At 50.6% G+C, this 21,875-nt stretch overlaps 12 protein-coding genes across 12 annotated transcripts; 4 read left to right on the top strand and 8 right to left on the bottom strand.

Moving 5' to 3' along the window:
* Nucleotides 1–197: 197 nt before the first annotated feature.
* N7446_013557 (uncharacterized protein) lies at nt 198–879 on the bottom strand (the record flags this gene model as incomplete). The annotated part of the gene is made up of 4 exons (XM_058522297.1): nt 198–214; nt 273–533; nt 613–783; nt 867–879. The coding sequence occupies 4 exons, from the start codon at nt 877–879 to the stop codon at nt 198–200; spliced, it is 462 nt and encodes a 153-aa protein (XP_058365774.1).
* A 687-nt stretch (nt 880–1,566) lies between these two features.
* On the top strand, nt 1,567–3,068 carry N7446_013558 (MBL fold metallo-hydrolase). The gene is made up of 2 exons (XM_058522298.1): nt 1,567–2,528; nt 2,579–3,068. Exons 1-2 carry the CDS (start codon nt 1,796–1,798, stop codon nt 2,983–2,985), a joined length of 1,140 nt encoding a protein of 379 aa, XP_058365775.1. The 5' UTR covers nt 1,567–1,795; the 3' UTR covers nt 2,986–3,068.
* Nucleotides 3,069–3,436: 368 nt separating this feature from the next.
* N7446_013559 (putative eukaryotic translation initiation factor 3 subunit EifCh) lies at nt 3,437–4,762 on the bottom strand (the record flags this gene model as incomplete). Its single annotated transcript, XM_058522299.1, has 4 exons — nt 3,437–4,016; nt 4,067–4,536; nt 4,593–4,632; nt 4,683–4,762. The coding sequence occupies 4 exons, from the start codon at nt 4,760–4,762 to the stop codon at nt 3,437–3,439; spliced, it is 1,170 nt and encodes a 389-aa protein (XP_058365776.1).
* Nucleotides 4,763–5,044: 282 nt separating this feature from the next.
* Nucleotides 5,045–6,105, top strand: N7446_013560 (arylformamidase; the record flags this gene model as incomplete). Its single annotated transcript, XM_058522300.1, has 2 exons — nt 5,045–5,145; nt 5,211–6,105. The coding sequence occupies 2 exons, from the start codon at nt 5,045–5,047 to the stop codon at nt 6,103–6,105; spliced, it is 996 nt and encodes a 331-aa protein (XP_058365777.1).
* A 318-nt stretch (nt 6,106–6,423) lies between these two features.
* Nucleotides 6,424–7,669, bottom strand: N7446_013561 (casein kinase II subunit beta; the record flags this gene model as incomplete). Its single annotated transcript, XM_058522301.1, has 2 exons — nt 6,424–6,924; nt 6,983–7,669. 2 exons carry the CDS (start codon nt 7,667–7,669, stop codon nt 6,424–6,426), a joined length of 1,188 nt encoding a protein of 395 aa, XP_058365778.1.
* Nucleotides 7,670–8,456: 787 nt separating this feature from the next.
* On the bottom strand, nt 8,457–10,007 carry cbhC (putative cellobiohydrolase; the record flags this gene model as incomplete). Its single annotated transcript, XM_058522302.1, has 6 exons — nt 8,457–8,501; nt 8,559–8,800; nt 8,874–9,131; nt 9,275–9,412; nt 9,471–9,724; nt 9,781–10,007. The coding sequence occupies 6 exons, from the start codon at nt 10,005–10,007 to the stop codon at nt 8,457–8,459; spliced, it is 1,164 nt and encodes a 387-aa protein (XP_058365779.1).
* Nucleotides 10,008–11,338: 1,331 nt separating this feature from the next.
* On the bottom strand, nt 11,339–12,751 carry N7446_013563 (uncharacterized protein; the record flags this gene model as incomplete). Its single annotated transcript, XM_058522303.1, has 2 exons — nt 11,339–12,629; nt 12,699–12,751. The coding sequence occupies 2 exons, from the start codon at nt 12,749–12,751 to the stop codon at nt 11,339–11,341; spliced, it is 1,344 nt and encodes a 447-aa protein (XP_058365780.1).
* A 243-nt stretch (nt 12,752–12,994) lies between these two features.
* Nucleotides 12,995–14,224, bottom strand: gcy1 (putative glycerol dehydrogenase Gcy1). The gene is made up of 2 exons (XM_058522304.1): nt 14,000–14,224; nt 12,995–13,938 (listed from the first exon to the last, which is right to left on the bottom strand). The coding sequence occupies exons 1-2, from the start codon at nt 14,017–14,019 to the stop codon at nt 13,065–13,067; spliced, it is 894 nt and encodes a 297-aa protein (XP_058365781.1). The 5' UTR covers nt 14,020–14,224; the 3' UTR covers nt 12,995–13,064.
* A 294-nt stretch (nt 14,225–14,518) lies between these two features.
* N7446_013565 (PSME3-interacting protein) lies at nt 14,519–15,351 on the top strand (the record flags this gene model as incomplete). The annotated part of the gene is made up of 2 exons (XM_058522305.1): nt 14,519–14,684; nt 14,798–15,351. The coding sequence occupies 2 exons, from the start codon at nt 14,519–14,521 to the stop codon at nt 15,349–15,351; spliced, it is 720 nt and encodes a 239-aa protein (XP_058365782.1).
* Nucleotides 15,352–15,692: 341 nt separating this feature from the next.
* N7446_013566 (serine hydrolase domain-containing protein) lies at nt 15,693–16,907 on the bottom strand (the record flags this gene model as incomplete). The annotated part of the gene is made up of 1 exon (XM_058522306.1): nt 15,693–16,907. One exon carries the CDS (start codon nt 16,905–16,907, stop codon nt 15,693–15,695), a length of 1,215 nt encoding a protein of 404 aa, XP_058365783.1.
* A 615-nt stretch (nt 16,908–17,522) lies between these two features.
* N7446_013567 (sugar porter family MFS transporter) lies at nt 17,523–19,357 on the bottom strand (the record flags this gene model as incomplete). The annotated part of the gene is made up of 7 exons (XM_058522307.1): nt 17,523–18,189; nt 18,243–18,499; nt 18,557–18,800; nt 18,864–19,055; nt 19,106–19,181; nt 19,234–19,279; nt 19,331–19,357. The coding sequence occupies 7 exons, from the start codon at nt 19,355–19,357 to the stop codon at nt 17,523–17,525; spliced, it is 1,509 nt and encodes a 502-aa protein (XP_058365784.1).
* A 718-nt stretch (nt 19,358–20,075) lies between these two features.
* Nucleotides 20,076–21,863, top strand: N7446_013568 (alpha-N-arabinofuranosidase; the record flags this gene model as incomplete). The annotated part of the gene is made up of 6 exons (XM_058522308.1): nt 20,076–20,182; nt 20,238–20,432; nt 20,491–20,618; nt 20,675–20,763; nt 20,813–20,912; nt 20,965–21,863. 6 exons carry the CDS (start codon nt 20,076–20,078, stop codon nt 21,861–21,863), a joined length of 1,518 nt encoding a protein of 505 aa, XP_058365785.1.
* Nucleotides 21,864–21,875: the final 12 nt, after the last annotated feature.

Consider the following 21,875-nt stretch of genomic DNA (forward strand, 5'->3'; position numbering starts at 1 on the left):
AAGACCTCCAACACTGATAAAAATTCCATGGCTTCCATTCAGTTCAAAAGTATTATGAATTTGGTATATCAAGGTATAAAATGTTATTATGTATAGTAAGCAGCCTCAAGTGGTGTGTATCAAGATAGCATCAATGCCAGAATGTCTTTCATGACTGAGTAGCCGTGTGCTAGCGGTTCAAACTAAGAGAAACCACTTTATTTAGCGGGAACGTCTAACATCACCGTTAGTACTACTCTTTGCTTTCTGGCGCTGGGAAGAGGTTCAATTACCGGTCTTGGCAGGTTCCTCGGCCTTAGCAGCAGGCGCTTCGGGTTCAACAGCGGGGGCTTCAGGCGCAGCTTCAGGTTGAGCAGCAGGAGGCTCGACCTTAGCAGCAGCAGGCGCTTCGGGCGTAGCTTCAGGCTGAGCAGCAGCAGCCTCGGGCTTAGCAGCAGGGGCCTCAGATTGGGCAGCAGGTGCCTCCTCCTCAGGCTTAGCAGCAGTGGTATCTGCCTGGGCAGCGGGGGCTGTCTCAGCTGGTTTAGGAGCGTCTTAACCAGCCAATGAGTTAGCTTCGAGGCAAAGAAGAAGCAAAGCGTGCGAGGTTTGGGACGAAAAATGGCATCATACCAGGGGCAGTATCCGGGGTGGCAGTGGGGCCGGTGGGCTTTGCAGCGGCCGCCTCACCGGCCACAGGGGCAGTTGCAGCAGCAGGCTCGGATGCTTGCGCGGGCTTCTTGTTCTTCTTGCGACTGAAAAGCCGCTTGAATCCCTTCTTCACCTGCTCAAGCGCGTCAGGGGCTGGGGAATGTCAGTGCTATGCTTTTGGTGTGAGATGCCAAAAACAGGGTCGATCTTCTGTGTATGGCGGCAGAAACACTCACGAACACCAGGCATTTTGGTCAGCGTGTTGAAATAAGATGGAATCAGAGTCTACAGTAATCAGGAGCAGACGATGAACGCGTTGCGGGTTGTTGTTGAGGAAGAGGAGATGAAGTTGCGCAGTCGAGTCCGTTCATCAACACGTGATACCCCTTGTCAAGTATACTTTTCTCTTTTGTTAGCTTTAAGCTGCATTTCATTTCATTTCGGTCTTCGATGCGTCACGAACGAGGTCTAATTGGTCAACTGCAATATAAATGGGTCCCTTTCCGCATCTTATCTTGGCTCTGACAGCTAAAGTATTGTGGCTGTGCTCTAATTGCTAACCCTTTCATTTCGACTACAGGAAGGGCTGTTTTGTGTTTATAGTTGCGGAGATTGAACGAGACATAGAGTAGATGTTATATCAATAGTCCCATAATCGGGACCATAATCGGTTAATGATGTAAGGCCAGGTATTAAGGAGGTGAAGAAAATAGAACAAGCCACGGATAAGCTGCACAGGCTACGTTGTAAGCCCCCAAGACATCTTTCCTCGAGGTGCTTTAGAGTAATGTCTCGAAGATAGGTTCTAGCCACTATATTTGCTATGCCTAAATGTTAATACGTGAGTGTAACTGAATAGTTCGGAGAAATGCGGTCCCGAGAACCGAGGCTGTTTCCGGGTCATCCCAAGCTACGCAGGAACATCCATGGAGATATGGAATATCATGGTAAATTGCCACAAGTGGCGGGACTGTGAACCTTCTGAAGTGACATGATTCATATCAATCGCCGAATGTTCGCCGACCTTGCTCACCGAGTCGGCGACCTTGGATGACACAGCTCGATTTGTATGCAAAGGGACCTAACCCAGGCATTTATGTCCTTCCCTATTTTCAATGTTTAAATTTGGCATATCATGATCGATACCTATTGACAGTCATCTAGCATGAAACGACAAGTGACACCGATTATGTATAGAGCGTGCAGCACCTCCCGCCTGGCTTTGCGCTATAGACCATTGCGTCAACTTCACGAAAAGGCCGCAGCTACAGTCTCGATAACAAGGACATCCAGAGATATATTCTCTACCCAGAGGGCCCTGCATTCAACAACCAACCCAATTCCGAAATGGAACCAAAAGCCTTGGTTAAACAATCAACCAAGCACACACAGTCGCGCTGCATACACAACAGCAACACCAGGCAACCCAACCATCCACGAGATATTCGAAGAAACATCCGGAACATGGCAATACCTAATAGCCGACCCAAAAACCTCAAAAGCAGCAATCATCGACCCAGTCCTAAACTACGACCCAGCAACCCAAGCCATAACAACCGAAGCAGCAGACGCCATCTTATCAAAAGCCAAAGAAATGGGCTACAAAATCGACAAAATCCTCGAAACGCATGCCCACGCAGATCACCTCACTGCTGCGTCCTATCTCCAAACCCGCCTTGCAACAGATCAAGGCTTCAAACCGCCCGTTTGCATTGGCAAACGTATCGAACAAGTACAGACTCTGTTTGCCAAGCGGTACGGCGTCCCAGCCAAAGAATATATACGCGTTTTCGATAGACTCTTCGAAGATGATGAGGTCTTTTCTATTGGGGATTTGAGTGCGAAGGCGATTCACCTTCCTGGTCATACGCCTGATCATTTGGGATATATGATTGGAGGTAAGAGAAGCATTCCATTCCGGCTCCCACAAATACTAACATAACCCCAGAAAACCTCTTCTGCGGCGACAGCCTCTTCCACACAGATATAGGAACAGCACGTTGCGACTTCCCTGGCGGTTCGGCACGGGATCTCTACGCCTCAGGGCGCAAACTGCTAAGTCTACCAGATCACTACAAGATCTGGACTGGTCATGATTACCCGCCAGAAGGACGGAGTGAGCCTGTGCCTTGGATGAGTGTGCGAGACCATAAGAGGTTGAATAAGCATCTTAAGGAGGGGATTTGTGAGGAGGAGTTTGTGGCGTTGAGGAGGGAGCGGGATGGTGGTCTTAAGGCTCCTAGGTTGTTGCATCAGTCTTTGCAGATTAATATTCGGGCTGGTAGGCTTCCCAAGGTTGAGGAGTCTGGGTTTAGGTTTTTGCATGTTCCGTTGGTGGTTGGGGGTGAGTGGTAGGGCTAGGGTTTGTCGTATAGATTGTTGAATGGTTTATGGGTGGTCTAACTATGATTTAGCGGGAATGACAGGATATGCTGTAGTATATATGAATCTCTCTCCAGTATGTCAACAAGATGTGAGATTCCATCTCCACATTACCTCGAGAGCGGCCAACCCAATATACTCAGTAATATATCGTATATACTCAGTAATATATCGTATCTTCCGATAGATCATGCAGGTGAATAGTTGGAATCTGAAAAAAGTATAATTTTCCTTCTATGACTGAATACAAAACGATGCACACACCAGAGTCACATATCCAGAGAGACTCGGATCCGCTCACCACAGATAGAAGAAAAAAGGAAGTCATATTAACATCCCAAATAGAGAACATTTTCCCTCCCTACGCCGTAAAAAGGTCATGCAATCCCAGAAGCATCGTGTCTTCCCTTGCAAATCATCACATTTATTTCGATACCTCGTTGGGCAACAGGTTGCCCTTGATGGCGAACATCTTGCCCGTGCTGGACGAGACGAAGCTGTCGACCTGGCGGGCGTACTGGTCCACCTGGCGGGTGTTGAGCATGCTCTCCAGACGGCTGGGCTCGGCTGGGAGCTTGAACAGACGCTGCCACTCGTCCTCGGGGAGGAGGGGCTGGTTGAGAGTGGCGCGGGTAGCGTTCTCCTGGGCGCGCTTCGTCTTCCAGTTGTTGATCTTCTGCTGCTCGCGGCCGAGCACACGCTGGTAGTACTGGTAGTTGTTGACCTCGGTGTTGTGGGTCTCGATGCTGTCCAGAAGGAGATCGCAGTTCTTCTCCAGGAAGGGGTCGATGCTGAGCGACATGTTTTCAAGATTGGGGGCGAGGGTGGAGGTCTTGTTGAAGGGGCTGGACTCGAGGGCGGCCAGAGAAGGAGGGAGCTCAGTTGAGGCCGGTGTGGTTGGGCACTGCAGCTGGTGGATGAAAGAGGTGATCAGGTGCGAGTTGTGGATCTTGACGGGGAGCTCGTCGAAGATGTCTTGGTGGCGCATGTTAGACTTTTGCAGGCTGCGAGGCTGTCAGTATTCCATTTTCCTCTATACAGACCGGGTACATACTCCTCGGAGGTGAACTTGTTCTCCTTGAACCCAGCCATGAACTTGGATGACAGACGGAAAGCGCGGAGGCTGAGGCTGCCCTGGGCGCTGCGGCTGACGTCGTGAACGAGGGCAACTGTGCGCTCATTCATCTGGCTCTGGTAGTAGAATTGGTTCTCGATCACGTTCATGTTCACAAAGTTGCCCATGTTGGCGCTGGTGTACCAGCCGACGCTGTTGGCGTCAGTGTTAACCTCGCGCAGCATGCGAATCATCTCGCCGGAGTAAGCAGCGTTGGCCTTAGCCCGGGGAGCGGCGGCGGCGGGGTTGGGAGCGGCGTTGTCAAAGTGCGATTCGGCGGGGACCTCAACGACGGGGAAAGGGAAAGTATTCGTGATTTCGAGGGTGCCATCGACATCCATACCGACAAGAGCGCCGGTCGCAGTGGAAGGGAAGGTCTGAGAGCAGTGCTTGATGATTTTCATGACCACCTGGAGTATCATCAGCATTCTGGAGCAGATTGGAGATTTTCGCCGGAGGACTGTACCAAGGCCTCGACCTGGACGGCCGCGAGGGAAGCGGGAGTTCTGCAAGCAGGTCAGTATAGTCATCGAAAAGTAGTTGTCGATTCACGTACTCGGCCATTGTGTAGAGTTGCAACAGATGGGCAGTTGTGTTGAGACGGTTGACTTGATCGGTTTGTGTGAAAGGAGCCATTCATTCCTGTTCGGGCTTAGCGTGGTACTGTGGGATGGTAATACCATACACAGAGTCTCCGCCAGAACGAGGGGCAATACACGTATATTTCAACATTCTTCTTTTTGCAAAGTTGAGTTTATTTATTATATAAAAATGAAGTATAGAAACGACATTGTATACATGTCAAATAGAGGTATCTCCTTCTATCATGGATAGTACATTAGCCTGTCGACCATCCCAACTATAGTCTCCGTCCCACTTCCCCATCAATGGCACATCATCCCCTAAACCTCCCACACGATGCCGAACCAACCTGCAAAGACCGTAACCTACGGCCGAGTCCATGATCTGCAGCATATCTCCGTAACAACCCTTGACAACACGGATGGGTACTGGGTAATGTACGCGAAACCTCCCCAATCGCAATCAAGACGAGCGCAATCAACTGATCGGGAACTCTACGCAGCTACATCCACGGCGGCGCCTGGCGCGACCCAACAGTAACGGCAGACTCATTCAAAGCGACGCAAGAGATCTTGCGCAAAACACCAGGCCTCCCAATCGCCGGAATCGCATCAATTTCCTACCGATTAAGCGCACACCCAAACCACCCCCAAGACCCAACCAGTACCGGACCGAAAGAATTCCGGGATGCGAAACATCCAGATCATATCCGCGATGTAGAGGCTGCGCTGGCCTTTCTTCAGAATACGTATATCTTCGGTGCGCGCTATATTCTTGTTGGGCATAGTTGCGGTGCGACGCTTGCTTTCCAGGCTGTCATGGGGGCCGTTGCGGGACATCGTGAGCAGGCGTTCAAGGGGGACATGAATAAGCTTGACATTAGTGTCGGGCCTGTTTCTACTTCGCCTGGTCCACTGCCGCCGCGTTTGACTGTGCAGCCGATTGCTATTGTTGGTGTTGCTGGTATCTATGATTTGAGACGATTGCGCGATATGAATGCCGGGATCTCGGCGTATCGGGAGTTTATTGAAGGTGCATTCGGGGCGGATGAGTTGCTCTGGGATGCGGTTTCGCCGGCGCAGATGGCTGGTTCGCGGGGTGTGGAGGGTGGTTGGAGATCTGGGCGGTTGGCTGTTCTGGCGCAGTCTGAGGATGATGAGCTTGTTGATGCGTCTCAGGTTGAGGCTATGGAGGAGGTGCTGAGACGGTGGGAGAAGGTTGAGGCTCAAATCCCCGCGCATGAGTTGTCTACGAAGGACCGCAGAGTCCGGGTGTTGCCGATCAGCGGTGCGCATGACGAGGCGTGGGAGAAGGGGGATCAGCTTGCTCGTGCGGTGATCTATGCATTCGAAGAACTACAGGCGATGAACCTGACTCCTCGTGATGGTACGAAATAACTCTAGCATTCCAAGCGACTGTATATAGTCTGCATCGAAACTGCGTATACCCATCATGTTAAGCATCTACGCAATTTCATGAATATATGTCAGATGGAACGATGTTTCGTTGTTATTGAGTCCTACTTCACAGCATGGACTAGACAAATAATGTAGATACAAGCGAAGTCGAAGAAAAAAGAAAAACCATTGAAGATTGGCCATGCAAGCCTGACAACGCCGTTCGTAAACACATCTCAAAAGAAGACATCAGAAATCCCTCATTGCGCCGTACTCTTGCTCATGGAAGATTGGTAACAGCTTCAGGAAATAGCAGGATTAGTTGCCGATATCCATGCGACCAGATGCGGCGTCGCCGATGACCCGCTCGGCCTTGGCTGGCTCGGCAGCTTCGGCTTCCTCGTCATATTCAAAGGCATCTTCATCGCTATCACTGTCCTCGACAAACTTGTGGTTGATGCCAGCCTCGGCGAGACGCCACTTCAGATCCTCGCGGTTGCCGTCCTGGAAGCGAGCAAGCGCAGCTGCGGCGTGCACCTTGAAGCCATAAATGCGGGGCTCATAACGGCGGGCGCTCTTCTCGGGGTTGAGGGCAGGGTACACCTGGAACAGGATGGAGTGGAAGGAGGTGCCAAAGTAGGCGCCGTCGATGGATGCGTGGCGAGAGGATTTGGGGTTGTAGATATCTTCACACTTAGGGCAGTACAGTTTGACAGTGCTCTGGTTGGGGATGTCGGACTGGCCCACAGGCAACAGAGCGTGGCCATCGCACATCACACGAGGGCACTTGCCGAAGTCGCTCTTCTTGTACTTCTCAAGCTGGGTGGATGTTAGTATGTGGTCCGTCCCTCATTGATACTGCCAGGTATGAACTTACCATTTTAGCGAGACCGCGAGTGGTAACGATGTACCGGGCATGGACCAAGCCGTAAAGGTGGCGGGCGGACTTTTCGATTTGCTCGCGGAGGTCATCATCGGCATCGAGGTCAAAAACATCGGTCACGAGATCAAGAGCATATTGATAGTAGGAAACCTCAGTGTTCAAGCCAGTGAGGTTGAAACGATCGGTCAAATAGTCCTCATCGATTTCACAGAAGTACTCGTTGCCGCGAGAGGAAACAAACTGAGCAGATGTAACAATTGCAATTAGCTTCATCATCCATAAATTGGCATTGGCATTGGCATCAGGGGAGCAATCGCAATAGCCATGGTCAGCGCTTCCACTTCCAATGCCAGGCTGCGCCGTGTCCAGAACTGTATAACAGTCCTGGCCATTGGAAGCCAGAGCATCAGGGCCGGGTCCGGGGACATGTTCGGCATCGGGGATGAAAGGGCCATCGTGAAATTCGGCTTGGCTTTCCTCAATTTTACTGAGTGTCCAAGCAACCACGGCCAAGGCGCCGGTAACACAACAGAAGAGATATACCAAGAGGTAATATCTCGCCGCTAGCGAGTGCTGGCCCTTGCCCATGAGCCCCACCGCATGGCGTCCCAGACGGAGAGCAAATCCCTGGAGGGAGATTGCAAGGAAGTAGACAATAGCTGAGGATGGTAGAAATGCCATTGTGAGGTTGAAGGCGAGGCGGATTTGAGTGTGAAGTGAGAGCGAGGAGAGCGAGGTAGTGACGAAGACGGTCAAAATGGCGTAGCTTTCGTCTCATAAAGGCGAGAATGGTGAGCACGGCGAGACATACCATCACAAGGCCATGCCTTCCCGTTTGGGACGCTTTTCACAATAAGGCCGCGGCCCTCTCACGCGCTCGTTGTGCTGACCCGGCGATGTGATCTACCCCCAGCCGCAGTGCCATAATAAAAGGAAATTCCACTTACCCAGTCACGCCAGTAGCTGGTGTAATCACTATCCGTCTCGCTATTGAAGTCCTCCATTATGTTGTTATGTTCTTGGTGTCGGAGTAGCTCGAATTATTTCGCACTCTGCGCGAGGTTTCGGGGAGAAGCCACAGGTGGGGTTCACGGAGCCCAAGGTGCTGGGGGAGCCCAGACCTGCACAGTTGGGAAATGCAGGAGACTGTCTTATATTGACTGGTCTCTAGAGGCGCAATTTGCTTTATCGAAGGAACGGCGGGGTTATGAGATTGAGCTTGAGGGAGAGTGTAAATGTCCCGCTCGTTATCAAGAGATAGCCTCTTCGCCTAGTGGGCGGTCTGAAGTTTTGCCATATATAATGCCAGATGTACAGACCGCCTTTTACAACTATACAAATGGACATTCCTAGTTTGCTACACACTTTATGATAGAAATTCAATATTCAAAATAATCCATTGATAGCGCAGTAAGATGCTAGGTCCCCAGTGCTCACCTCAAATTACAGGAATAGTCAAAGCCAGCCTTCAAAATGAGGGGTTCGCGTTCGCAATAAGCTGAGCAAAGTACGCCTGAGCAGAACTGTCAGCAAGGGTTCATATAACTGACCAAAGCAACACTTGACTCACCTGGAACCAAGTTCCAGCCTCAGGGGCAGGCTGCAGAGCATCACTATATCCACAGTGAGCATCGTAGCGAGCCGAGCTACTATCCGAAGTGCCATCACTTTCGCCGCCAGGCTTCACCCAAACAAATGCATCCTCAAGCGCATCACCAGTATTGGTAGTCGGGCGAACACCAAAGCCAGTGCCCTTGACATTGCACCAGTCACCCCAGGCATTCTGCTGGGTAGGCTGGACACCATTTCGGCCTGAAAAGTAACCGTCAGAGTTTATACTTGAAACAGAGGCTCAGAACGTGCTGATGTGTCCTCAGATACATACCAGTATCGGTGATGAAATGAGCATCCCAACCTGCATTCTTGAGCAGGGGAGCAATGGCGTTCACGTATCTCTTCTCGTCGCAGTTGGAATCTCCCGAGGTGTATGACGGGCACGTAGCCAGAGACCAGCCGTTATAATTGGCAACGTTCGTGGCAAGTCCTCGGAGCGATTTGGGCTTCGAGGCAGTGTTGTATACTTGGGCATAGAGTGCCGCTGCTGGGCTCAGATTGGCAGGCCAGCCAAGCCATCCCGCGTGTCCTATGTGAATTGTTAGCGATTTCAACAGCATATAACTTCAATGTTACATGACGCAGCATCAATTGAAAAGCAAAACTGCCTCAGGGAAGATTTCCCACAGAATATGCTCGCATCCCAGATAGATAACCTAAGGTGAAACTTACCAGCATCAAGATACATAGCAACATTATCTAAATTCAACTGCGTAACAGCATAATTGGTACATTCCAAATAAGCATCATGCGCATTAGCACACTTCGAAACAGCCATATTGGTAACCAAGTTAGCCAAACTATCCGGCTCTAAAAGAGTAATTAGCAATTGTTCAACACAAACCAACATCGAAGCACCGAGTCTTACCAATAACCAGGATAGTCCTCACGTCCGAGTACTGAAGCAGTATTGTCCTAATAGAATCGATATACGCCTTATACTTGGCAACACCACCATTCGCAATGGAATACTCCCCATTACTGGCCAACGCGGCACAGTCCCGGTCAGGCAGATCGTATACAACGAATGTTCCCGCAATAGGAGGACTAGCACCGGCAGCATTCTTGGACTTGATGTCTGCCAGGTAGGTTTTCATTGTTGGAACCTTGTCTGCGGTGTCCCTGGGGGAGTGTTAGGGCTTCGGTGTTGGATAAATTTTAATTTTGGAAGGACATACAGCCAGAAGAAAGATGGAACTTGAGCGGCTTTGCTTGCTGCTGCCTTTGCAGTCCCTGTCATTGATGGTAGGGCTGAGGCTGAGACTTCGGATGCATAGTATGAGTTTGTATAAAGCTGGTAGCCCGAGAAGGGGTTTCCTGTGATAGTGGCTCGTGGTACATTCTGGATGACGGCTGCTACTGCGGAGGTGGCCAAAAGGGGCACAATTGAAGCAAAGTATCGCATGGTGGTGGGTCTTTCTGTTGATTCTGTTGATATTGTCGGATTTGGTATTCTTAGACCATAAGGCCTTACATTCCCTCTTTTATATATCCATTCCCAAGCAACCCTCTTCTACACCATATCGGAATAAATAGCCGGAACCCGAAGTTGATGCTACATAGTGTCAACCTCTTTTACTATGAAACCAGAGGGGTTTCCGTTTAAACAGTCATTTCTGCACACTGCCAAGAAAGATGTCGAAATTTGGCTAAATAGACATGTCTCTGGCTGGAGGCGTATGGGAGCAAAAGCCGCATGAAACAGGGTATAAGTTACCCAGAAGGTCAAGGGATAGAAACCTGGGGTAGCGTGAAGACCCTGGTATTTTATGCGGAATCGATACTCCGTCCCCAAACAGGATGTACTCATCGTCGATCCTCTCCAAACTCGGCGCGGGAGGATATTAGAGCAGATTTAAGATGACACCTGCAATATTTGGTCTTCATTTTAATCATATGGGAGGTTTATATGCAGAAGGGAAGATGGCCAAAGGAAAGGCTGAGAGCTGTCCATCTATGGCTACAAGCTATACGCCAGTCGGCAATAGCAAAGTCGAGAGATGTATGACGAATTGAACTGCATCTATTGAGACCCGGGAAATACTTAAAAAGTATTTACCCCAATCTTAATGATTGGATATGAAACCATAGCCTTGCCAGGGGTGTTGCAAGGCTTACGGTCTGCGTACAAACTGGCATGCTGAGAAAACAGCCATTGCTCAGTTGTTGACAGCCACATTCTTCAGACTACCCAGACCCCGCACTATAGGCACTTTAATGCAGGGTCCAGTGGTGGGCGCGTGAAGGTATGTATGGGTTTCAAGTATATAGATTGGTCAATTTGTGCCAAGAGCGGCTTGCCCGTTCCAATGATCTCTTAGCCTATATCCATAGAAGGAAACCGAGAGTAGAAGTAGTTCAGATCAACTGACATGCTTGTGCCTGTTCACTCCACGCACTGGTGTTGAAAGGGTTTAGTTTTCCGCAAAGATCAAGGAGTCGGACCGTCCCTCCAATGCGGAAGTGTCATGACCTACGATTCTATTGACGCTTATTTAAGAGATATCTGGAATAAATCTATATATATATAAAGTCAAAATATTCATCCGATTGAGCAATTGTTGACGAATAAGAAAGTTAAAGAGTGGAGTGGTATCAGTATCATCATGTGGACCCGGCTTTAGCCTGGGATATATCCAACGCAAACGCAGTTAAAATGAGAAGCAACGAAAAGTAGGAGAAAAGAAAAGAAAAGAAGAATGAAAGTAAAGAACCAAAACGATATCTAAGCGTCGGTTATGAACGCTGGGCACGATCACATTCAGCTAAGAACTTGTAGATACCCTCAACACCTTCGTAAGCAGACGTACTCTCCGGCAGACCAGCGCTAGAGAGTTCCGGGAAGAAAGGCTGATCGCCAAGCTCGCTGACATTGATGCTGGAATAGCTTTGAGACGAAGTTCTCCAGGGATTGGCACCATAGAGCTGACTATCCTCGAAGCTGATGGCATTTCCGGAGTCACGGCTAATACCTGGCGAAGAGGGTGTCATCATTCCATGCCAATCCAGATCCTGGGGATACTGGGACTGCATCTTGGGGGCCTTTTCGAAGTAATAGTCGGTGTCAGATGAAGGGGCAATACTGGGTGCGAATGGGAACAACAGAGCCATATCAGCACCAGTCCGAAGATCAAAATCTTCATCCTGGACGATGCGGCCTCTCTGGACCCCAGCTTCATCACATAGCCGCTCAACTGTGTCCGCATCACAACCTGGGAAGCGTACCCGTATAGTGGATCGGTCGTGAAGGGTGACCGGGAGATCGCCAAGCGACGACAGACGCTTAAGATCATTCATAATAGCTGCAAAATCCTTCAGGGCACGAGCAAAGTCGGCGGAGAGAAGGTCCATTAGTCCATCGGAGTTCAAGGTGTCACATGGGGCCGAGGAGGTCTGACCGAGACCGCTCAGAGCACCGAAAGCAGTGATGGTGGGAGAAACCTGGAAGTCAAGGTACGAACCAGGAGCGCTGCGCGGAATGGAGTTCATCTTGCGCTCCGCTTGGTCCTGGAGAACCGTGACAGCCTTGTACCGCTTCTCGCCGGTGTTGGGATCAATCCCATCAAATCGAACTTTCTGTCCAGACAGGAAGAAGGCACGAACGCCTTGGGAGACATTCTGGATAACCTGTGCCGGCGCTGCAGGGCCATGGGAGAAATATCTGGCTCCACCGAAGCGACCTGCTCCAACAGCGTACCCTCCTGCAGTGCGGCCAAGAGTGCCACCGGTTAGATTGGGACGGAGGGTGGAAGCAAAGGGTGCGCGGCTGCTCAGTCGGCTGATGTTGGACGCAATACGAGAAGTGGCATGGGCGGTACCTTCTGCCCCAAATGTAGATCTAATCGCAGAGGTGAAAGCACCGGCAGCACGAGTCGAGAAGTGGCGACTGCGGGCTTGACGGATGGCAGCTGCACGACTGATTGGCTGGCGGTTGATGCGGGCATAGGCTGGTTGATATCGCAAAGAGTTATATTGTGGTTCTGGTAATTTGGACCGAATGGCTTTGGAAGCCTTTTCATAGGCAAACCTGGGATGATGTTAGTTGATGACTGCCATTGCTCCTCGATGAGGAGGTGACAGGAAACGATATACGTACCTAGCTGCTCTCCATATCTTGGGGAGCAGCAGGTGCCCATTCGGAGGCGCCATACTGAGAGTTGAGAGATGTATATCCTACTCTGGATGGTGAGACGGATGAAGAAGGAGAGAGGCCTGATGACGCTGGGGTATACACCATTATCTCTCCGCTTCTGGCAGAAGACCCGCAGTGGCGGTGCAACGCCACTCGGGTGGCAGTCACATGACTTTATTCCGGCTTAGCACTGGTGTTTGTTTCGTTTGTCTTGATTGTCTGGTTTGCTACTATCCATGGCGGGGTTACTTTGCGAATGTGTTGATAGGACAAAATCGTTCTTTTGGTATCTAAAGCCTATGTACTTCATAAAACATCATCATAACCGATTTACTCGTCATCACCGAAGAAGACCTTGACGGGCAACCAAGCATCACCGCAGACCTTGAAGCGGTCCTTAAGGTTGTCCAGCTGGTTAACCTCATCAGCAGTCAGTTCCCAGCCGTTGATGTCAAAGTTACCCTCAATGCGGGCCTTGTTGACAGACTTGGGAATGACACTCCAGCCCTTGGTGATACCCCAGACGAGGAGCACCTGCTGGGGAGTCTTGCCCTTGTTCTCAGCGATCTTCAGGAGAGTGGGGTCCTTGTAAAGAGGGGAGTCGGTGGAGCCCAGGCAAGAGTAGCCGGTGGAGTGGATGCCCTTGGAGGTGTTGTAGGCGACGAGCTTGGGGGATGGGTTGTTGGGGTGCAGCTCGATCTGGTTGACGGCGGGAACGATCTTGGTGCTGGGGTCGTTCAGGAGCTTCTCCAGGTTCTTGATGCCGAAGTTGGAGACACCAATGTTGCGCACCTTGCCAGTGGCAGGCAGCTTCTGCATATCCTGCCAGGTCTTGATAAAGTCCCAGTCAGGAAGGTGCTTGGACAGGTCGTTAGGGTCGGTCGAGCTGGGCCAGTGAATGAGGTAGAGGTCGACATAGTCGGTACCAAGGTCCTTGAGAGAGGACTCAATACCCTCGTTCACGCGCTTGTGCCAGGGGTTGTCCAGCTTGGTGGTGAGCCAGATCTGCTCGCGGGGCACGCCGGAATCCTTGATACCGGCACCGACCTCGGCCTCGTTGCCGTAAGCCAGCGCAGTGTCAATGTGGCGGTAGCCAGCCAGGAGCGCATCACGGACAGCGACGCGGACCTCATTGGGCTTGGATTGCCATGTTCCAAGACCGATGGCGGGGATCTTGTCGCCGGTGTTAAGGGTGTAGGTCTTCCTATAGAGCGAAGAGCGGTTAATAAGACGGTCTATGAACATTGAGCTTAGTTGAGACTCACTGGGTGTGCTGGTTCGACATTATGGAGGTAAAAATATGAATTGTGGGAGGAAACAGGGTATGGGGGGTAGGGGTCTTTTATAACGTGAGGCGTAATAAAGTGGGCAGGTCCAAGAGCAATGATCTCAGAGGGGTAGTGGGGAATGGCGTACATTGCTACGTTCCAACCAAGAAGCAAAGGTGTTATTATCAGTAATTACCCGATTGCTAATCCATAACTCACGATAACTCCATACTCCGTACATAAGTAGCCCACATTTCAGTGATTCTCCGTCATCAATTCGCATTCCGGCTAAATAGCCAGGCCTACTGCTGACTGTACAATCACCACTCCCCGATTGGCTCCGCCTTTGTCTGTCGCGCCGTGATATTTCCCTTCCCAGAAACTTCTCATTCGCTTTCATCCGGCGACGGAGAACCCCACCTTTCTTCCGGACTCGCCCCGGATAATTAACACGTTTCCGTTATACCCGAGTCCTGGATCCCGTAACCCTTGCACCATTTTATCCCGATCGGCGTCATGTCTTCGGGATTCGTTTCAGCCGGAACCAACGAGCAACCGATCGAGCGGGACGATGAATGGCTCAAAGCGCAACAAGAGCTGGAGGAGGAGCGGAGGCGAAAGGCCGAGATAGGCAAGCAGGATGACGGCAAAAGCCTCTTTGAGGTCTTGGAGCGGAACAAAAGTGAGCCTAACTTGCGATGAGGCTGGTCTGCACCCCGCAATGGCGGAAAAGCAGCCAATGGATCCAGGAACTCAGACTGACGTGTTAGGGTAATTTCCCGCGGTTGTGTGCAGTGGCCAAACAAGAAGCCTTCGAGGAGAAAGCCCGACTCAAGAACCAGTTCCGTTCGTTGGACGAAGACGAGGTCGAATTTTTGGATTCGGTTCTTGAATCAACAAGAGCCCAGGAGGCCGCCGTGAAGCGGGATACGGCTGACCAGCTAGAGGTCTTTCGTCGACAGCGCGAAGAGGCCGAGAAGGCACTACTTGGACCGACGTCGTCGGATGTCACACCTGCGGAGGAAGAGGAATGGACTGCACCCGCGCGCAAGAGGCGCCGCGACAAGCAGAAGGATCTTTTGATTCCCGGGAAGAAGCGCAAGGCTTCGCTGACCGAGAACAGTGCCAAGTCCAGCTCCCAGGAACAAGAGTCACAGAAGCCTGGAGCTGACAGCGGATCAAAGCCCAAGCAGCCGGAGCAACAAAAGTCCAAGCCTAGTCAAGTCGCCGCATCCACAAACCCCAAGACCGCTACAAATTCCGAGCAAAGTCAACCACAAACCAAGCCGCCGGCGAAACCAGCCCCGGTCTCACTCGGTCTGGCGGGATATAGCTCTGATTCAGAGTGATGCGTCTTAGTTGACCAACCCTTCTTGGTCCCCTACTCCCATACAATAATATTCGAGCCAGGTGTCCTACTGGACCGACCTGTACTGTATACACAACAAAATCAGCTTTAGCGAATGATATACTCTATAACCGGGGATCTTGTCTCAAATGATAATTAGGGCATTATCAACGTGCATAAACAAGAATTCATTAGTATCTCTCCCTGATCTTCGCCTCTTTCTTTACAACTATTCCACTCGCCCTTCTATCTCCAATTTTGTATTGAGCGCCAAAAGGCCCGCATTGTATTCGACCGACCTATGTTCAAACCCGGGATATCAACAAGAGCTTCCTCGTGCCATCATGACTTTCCCTCCCATTCAGCAAGTTTGCGATAAATATCCTGACGGAAAGTCTGCTTCAACTCAGTCACCAGCTCACCATCAACCGGCAACGCAGACTGAACAGCACCCACACCACACAGCCCATTCTTCCGATCAATAAACCAAGCCAACGTCAACCCACCGCCCCAACTCAACGTACGCTCACCATACCAACCATCAACATCCTCGAGAGTCAACAACCCACTCATACCATATCCAACCTTAGTCCCAGGATCAACACCAACTTGGAAAAAGGGACCAACAGGACCAGCCAATTTATGCCGCTGACTCTTGCTCGCCTCCGGACCAAGCTGATGCTCAAACATCGCATCAACAGTCTCAGCCTTCAACAAAACCCCATCCCCAGCCAACAAAGAACCCAAAATCTTAACAAAATCCAAACCCGTCATAAATAGCCCATGTCCCCCAAAATCCCCCCTCGACCGTTTATTTATATCACCACCACCCCCAAGCACTGCCCGCCCAAGACCCTCCCTATCATCAGGATTAAGATCAACAAGTCTCTCCCGCAACTCCTCCCGAGTAACAGGATAAAACTGTGCATCTGAAATCCCCAGCGGAGTAAAAATCCGCTCCTGCATCCGCTCACCAAGCGTACGGCCCGTCACAAGCTCAACAATCCGTCCCGCCCAGTCCAGTCCAGGCCCGTACATCCATCCCTCGCCCGGCTGGAAACTAAGCGGGTAAGTAAAGACCTCCTCAACAGACTGCCGCGCGTCTTCATTCGGAAGCGCGAATCTCTCGCGCCATTGTGCAATGGCCGGGTCGAGGAAGTGGTATGTCACACCAGAGCTGTGCGTGAGCAGCATCCTAAGTGTAATAGGTCGAACTACCGGTTCCAGGATTGGGCTTTGGTCTTCGTCCTCCGTGAAGCCCGTTAGGACTTGCTTGGACCCTAGTTCTGGGCAGATGGGGGAGACGTCGCTGTCTAGTGTTAAGAGGCCGTCTTCGACGCATTGAAGGGCTGCGATTGTTGTTATGACCTTTGTTGCTGAAGCGAGGTATAGCACGTCGTTTAGTTGTTGGGGTTTCTTCTCGCCTGTGAGGAGGGTGCGTTCGCCTATGGCTTTGTCGTAGATGAAGGTCCCATCTTTGTTTCTGGCGCAGATTACGGCGCCGTTGATCTTTTTGGCGGCGATTGCTGCTTGGAAGCTTGCTTCGATGTTGGTCATGGTGAGTTGGGGTTGGGTTGGATTTGGTGGTTCTTTGGGTGTTCGGTTGTTGGCTTATAATGTTATACGTACTACGATATTTGCAGTAAAAGGGATCACTGTTGACTGTTGAAAGGTGAAACGGGGTTTGTACTTGGGTGCCTACACTAATCTCCTTCGGGACGCCGACAAGTCTCCAATGTGGACCAATCGGAATTGACCGTTTGGGGCTGCGAGTATAGATTGCTATTGGCTTCATATTGGAATAGTACAGCCGCATTTTCATACATTTCATACGGTTGGGGCTAATAATAGAGACTCCATTATAGGTTCCAGTCATTCCTATGGAAATGCCAGTCAAATGTTAACTTATCATGCTAACTACAACTTAATGATCTAGAGAAGATTATGAAAGAGAACGAAGTTATTAGTCGGTGCGAGGAAATCAAAGATCATTATTCAAAAATTACAATCGATCATTCGGGCCCTGACAACCACAGGAGGCACAGGAGTATACATAGAAAATACCATTTCTTCAGGCAACGATATTCCTTCATGGCAGCAGAAATATGCACGGACTGCTCAACACTCAAAAGGTACAAAGGTGAAGTGACCAAAGGATGTAAGCGTCAATTCTCAAATCTCCTCCTCAAAATGCATGGTATTCTGCTTAACCTGCTGCTCCTCAACCTTCCGCTCCAGATCATGAGTCATATAATTCTCCCTCTTGCTGCCAGGCACAATCCAAGGCGCATTAGAGAACATCTGGTTCATCTCCTCGAGAGGCACCTTCTTAGTCTCGGGCAACAAGAGATAGAAGAAGAGTGCATTAGTGAAGTTGCAAACGACGAAGATGTAGTAGAACCGGTATTGGATATTCGTCATGGCAATGGGCGTAACCTGACCGATCATAGTGTTGAACGCGAATGAAGTCATCGTCGCGATCGAGACACCCTTGGAACGTGTGCGCGTGTCGAACACTTCGGCTGGGATGATCCATGAAAGTGGGCCGCAGGTTGCTGAGAAGGAGAAGTTGTACAGCCAGGTCATGATGATGAAGCCCCAGTGGGCGCCGGTGTTGTTGGTTGAAGGGGGGAATTGGGCGAGGAGAATTGTTGCGATGATGAATGTTACCATGTTGCCGAGGTTTCCGGTGATCAATGTCCAGCGACGACCGAAGCGGTCGATGAACATCATGCAGAGGAATTGGGCGATTAAAGCAATGATTGAGTTGATTGCTTGGTAGCGGAGGGTATCTGAGCCTGAGATTCCGATCTGTTCGTAGATCTTGGGGGAGTAGTATCTGGTTTGGTCATGTTAGGTGCTTTGTTTTGCTAAAACATCGAGAAGACTTACTGGATGGCAGATACACCGGTCATCTGGACAGAGGCTTGGAGTGCACAGCAGAGGAACAACCGACGGAACGAAGAGCGGTGTGTCAGGAGCTCAACATATGACTTGGCCTCGTTCTCGTGCTCGAAGTTGATACTCTCCTGAATCTGGGCGAACTCTGCCTGGACCCAGGGGTCGTTCTCATTACCATGAGCGTGGAGCTTGGCCAAGGTTTTCAGACCTTCTTCGGCCTTGTTGTGATCAATGAGCCAGCGAGGAGACTAAGCCATATTAGATACTGCATCCAAGGCTGGGGAATGGATTGTTGAATCCCTTACCTCGGGGAAGAACATTATCAAAAGACCCAGGAACACAGCAGGGGCAACCTGCAAGCCCAGAGGTAATTGCCATTGGGCGTGGTTGTCTGGCGAGAAGCCGACGTATGTACCGTAGGAGATCCAGGAAGCGCATAGAGCACCAACACCAAGCATGAACTGCTGCAGAGCAGTTACTCGGCCACGGATGCTGGGATGACAGATCTCGGCTTGGTACAGAGGAATCATCATGGTGAGGAAACCGACACTAACGATCAGAATTAGCCATATTGTCGTTAAGGGCATTTCTCTGCGGTGGTAAGTGACGTACCCAAATCCAGCAAGGAGTCGCCCACTGTATAGATAGGCGATGGTTCTGGCGCCGGTTTGGAGGCCACCTCCCAGACAGAAGACCAAGCATCCCAACGAGATAGTTCGTCTTCTGCCAAGGTAATCGCCACTGGGACCAGCAAATCCGGCACCGAAGAAGGCACCAGCTGTGAACAGGGATACTACCAGACCACTGAGGACTAGTTAGCGAGGGAGATCCAGTTTGTCGAATATGAAACATACCTCTCGGTATCGGTTGGAGTAAACTTCGATGTGAACGATTGACAGATGATAACCTCGGCAATAACACCCAAGTCATCTAATACTGTGTTAAAATGAAACTCTTGAAGATCCGGGACGATTATACTAACATCCGTACAGGAACGAACCCAACGAGGCGAACACGCCAACCAGGAACTACAGAAACATCAGCTCAGCCAGATCAATGAAGACTACTATCCTTCATACCTGGTACCACTTTGGTGAAAGACGCATAGCGATGTACAAGTCAAACGTCACAATCAGAGTATGGGGAAGAAATCTGGGGATCTCCACATATCACAATATTCTCGGAGGGGACGATGATCCCTAGATATACTCCATCGGAAAACCGCTGAGCGCTCCAGGTTCGGAGCCATAGCTTAGGCGAAGCCACCGGCGAGGATTATCGTACGCTTCTTAGTCAATTAACCGAGCTAGACCGGAAAAGAACAACCTCCCTCGCGAGTGAAAGGCGTCTCGGTAACAAATGATCTGGCGCATTGTCGTCCATCCTAACAGCCGAGCTGGGATTCAATTCTGCGGGGACCAGGGATTACGCAGAAATGTGGCGCCATGTAGGTCGCGGTGATTGACGGAACAATTCCCACAGTTTCGGGAAGTCGCTGTTGTGAGACTGCCCTGCCGGGCTATTGGGTGAAAGCCGAGGTTTTTCCAGCTTGGCGCGTCTTAAATGGCTTATGTCGAGAGTGATACTAGCCACAACGAGCATCGTGTGGTTTCTTGCCAGCCCCTCGACGACATGATGTTCCCCGCAGGAGTTTTGCCGCTTTTAGGGCAAGCAGGACAAGCCACTTGATAAATTCCCTTCTTTTCTATGGTAAGTCATTCATGTTTTGGGTGCTTTGGAAGTTATTCTTTCTTTCTGAGAGTCGCAATCCCCAGCCTATAAGCTACTCTCTCCCGTAAACAGTAGAAAACAACCTTCTTCAAAATGACTACCTTGACCAAGTTGGAAGATCATGAGACGCCTGTCATCTCTGTCCATCCGTCTCGGCGCATCTCCAAGGTCAATCCCAACATCTATGCCGGCTTTACTGAGTGAGATTGCCGCACCAAGGCCACAGCGCATGACACAAACTAACATCCTTTATAGGCACATGGGACGCTGCATCTATGGCGGCATCTATGACCCTGGTAATCCGTTATCCGACGAGAAAGGGTTTCGGACGGATGTTCTGGAGGCGTTGAAGGGGCTCAACATCCCTGTCGTCCGGTATCCCGGTGGTAATTTCTGCGCGACCTATCACTGGCTTGATGGTGTTGGCCCAAAGGACCAACGTCCATCCAGGTATGCTTGGCTTTCACGTTACCTACTTGTTACTAGCATGTTAGCTGACTATTCGCAGACCTGAGCTTGCATGGCTTGGAACTGAGACCAACCAATTCGGTACCGACGAGTTCATGCAGTGGTGTGAGGCTTTGGGAACTGAGCCTTACCTTTGCTTTAACTTTGGAACTGGTACTTTGGATGAAGGTGTGTTTTCTCTCGATATATGTGTTGGGATCAGTGCTGATTTGGAACCAATGCAGCTTTGGGTTGGGTTGAGTACTGCAATGGAACTGGCAATACATACTATGCCAACTTGCGACGGAAGAATGGACGCGAGGAGCCTTACAACGTATGTACTCATGAGGGACACTTGCATTTCAATGCGCTAAATCTCTCAGGTCAAATACTGGGCCCTCGGAAACGAGACATGGGGTCCCTGGCAAGTCGAGCAAATGACCAAGGAAGCCTACGCCCACAAGGCTATCCAATGGGCCAAAGGTAATTCAATCACCTTCATCAATAAATACCTATACTAACAACACTCTAACAGCCCTCAAGCTACTGGACCCCAGCCTCATCCTGATTCTCTGCGGTCAAGACGGCACCGCCTCGTGGGACTACTATACCCTAAAGCACTGTCTCGTGCCAGCTCACTCAGCCCTCTCAACCAGCGCAGTTCCCCTAATCGACATGCACAGCATCCACCTCTACACATCTTCATCATCCCACCTGCCCAACGTAACAGCCCCCCTAGCAGCCGAGCGCGCCATCGAAATTACATCTGCATTGATCGACCTCGCCCGCGCCGAGAACGGCGTCCCACCAGAACAACTCCGCCCAACAATCTGCTTTGACGAGTGGAACGTATGGGACCCGATTCGCGCCGAGGGGAGCAAAGGCGCCGAAGAGAACTACAATCTCTCAGACGCGCTAGCCGTTGCCGCCTGGCTGAATGTGTTCATCCGCAAGAGCAAGGACGTCGGCATGGCTTGTATTGCACAGACTGTGAATGTCATCTCGCCCTTGATGACTAGCCCAGAGGGAATCACTAAGCAGACGACTTGGTGGCCGCTTTATCTGTTTTCACGCTATATGCGTGGCTGGACGATTGCTAGTCATGTTTCTTGTGGGACTTATGAGGGTGAGACTTTGCCCAAGTGGATTCGCAGTGCTAAGGATACGCCTTGGTTGGATGTTAGTGCTACGCTTGGTGAGGATGGGTTTGTTAATGTCGCTGTTGTGAATATTCATGATGAGAAGGATTTGGAGAGTAAGGTTGAGGGCGCTACGGGTGATGTGGCTGTGTTTACTGTTACTGGTGGTCATTTGGCTGCTACTAATATGAACGGTGCGGAGGAAGTGCGTGTCGAGGAGACAATTTGGAGTGGAAACGGGAATTATCTTTTCCCCAAGCACTCTCTTACTTTGCTCAGATGGAAGGCTGAGTAGGCTTCTTTCGTC

The sequence above is a fragment of the Penicillium canescens genome, assembly GCF_028828765.1.
Source record: "Penicillium canescens strain IBT 15451 chromosome Unknown utg000011l_segment0_segment0, whole genome shotgun sequence".
NCBI classification, from domain to species: Eukaryota; Fungi; Ascomycota; class Eurotiomycetes; order Eurotiales; family Aspergillaceae; genus Penicillium; species Penicillium canescens.

Bases quoted from the DNA above. Each gene is read 5' to 3' on its own strand.
- N7446_013558 (XM_058522298.1), top strand. From the start codon at position 1,796: ATGAAACGACAAGTGACACCGATTATGTATAGAGCGTGCAGCACCTCC. The intron at 2,529-2,578 runs GTAAGAGAAGCA...ACATAACCCCAG, and splicing joins TTTGGGATATATGATTGGAG to AAAACCTCTTCTGCGGCGAC.
- gcy1 (XM_058522304.1), bottom strand. From the start codon at position 14,019: ATGTCGAACCAGCACACCCA. The intron at 13,939-13,999 runs GTGAGTCTCAAC...TTCGCTCTATAG, and splicing joins ATGTCGAACCAGCACACCCA to GAAGACCTACACCCTTAACA.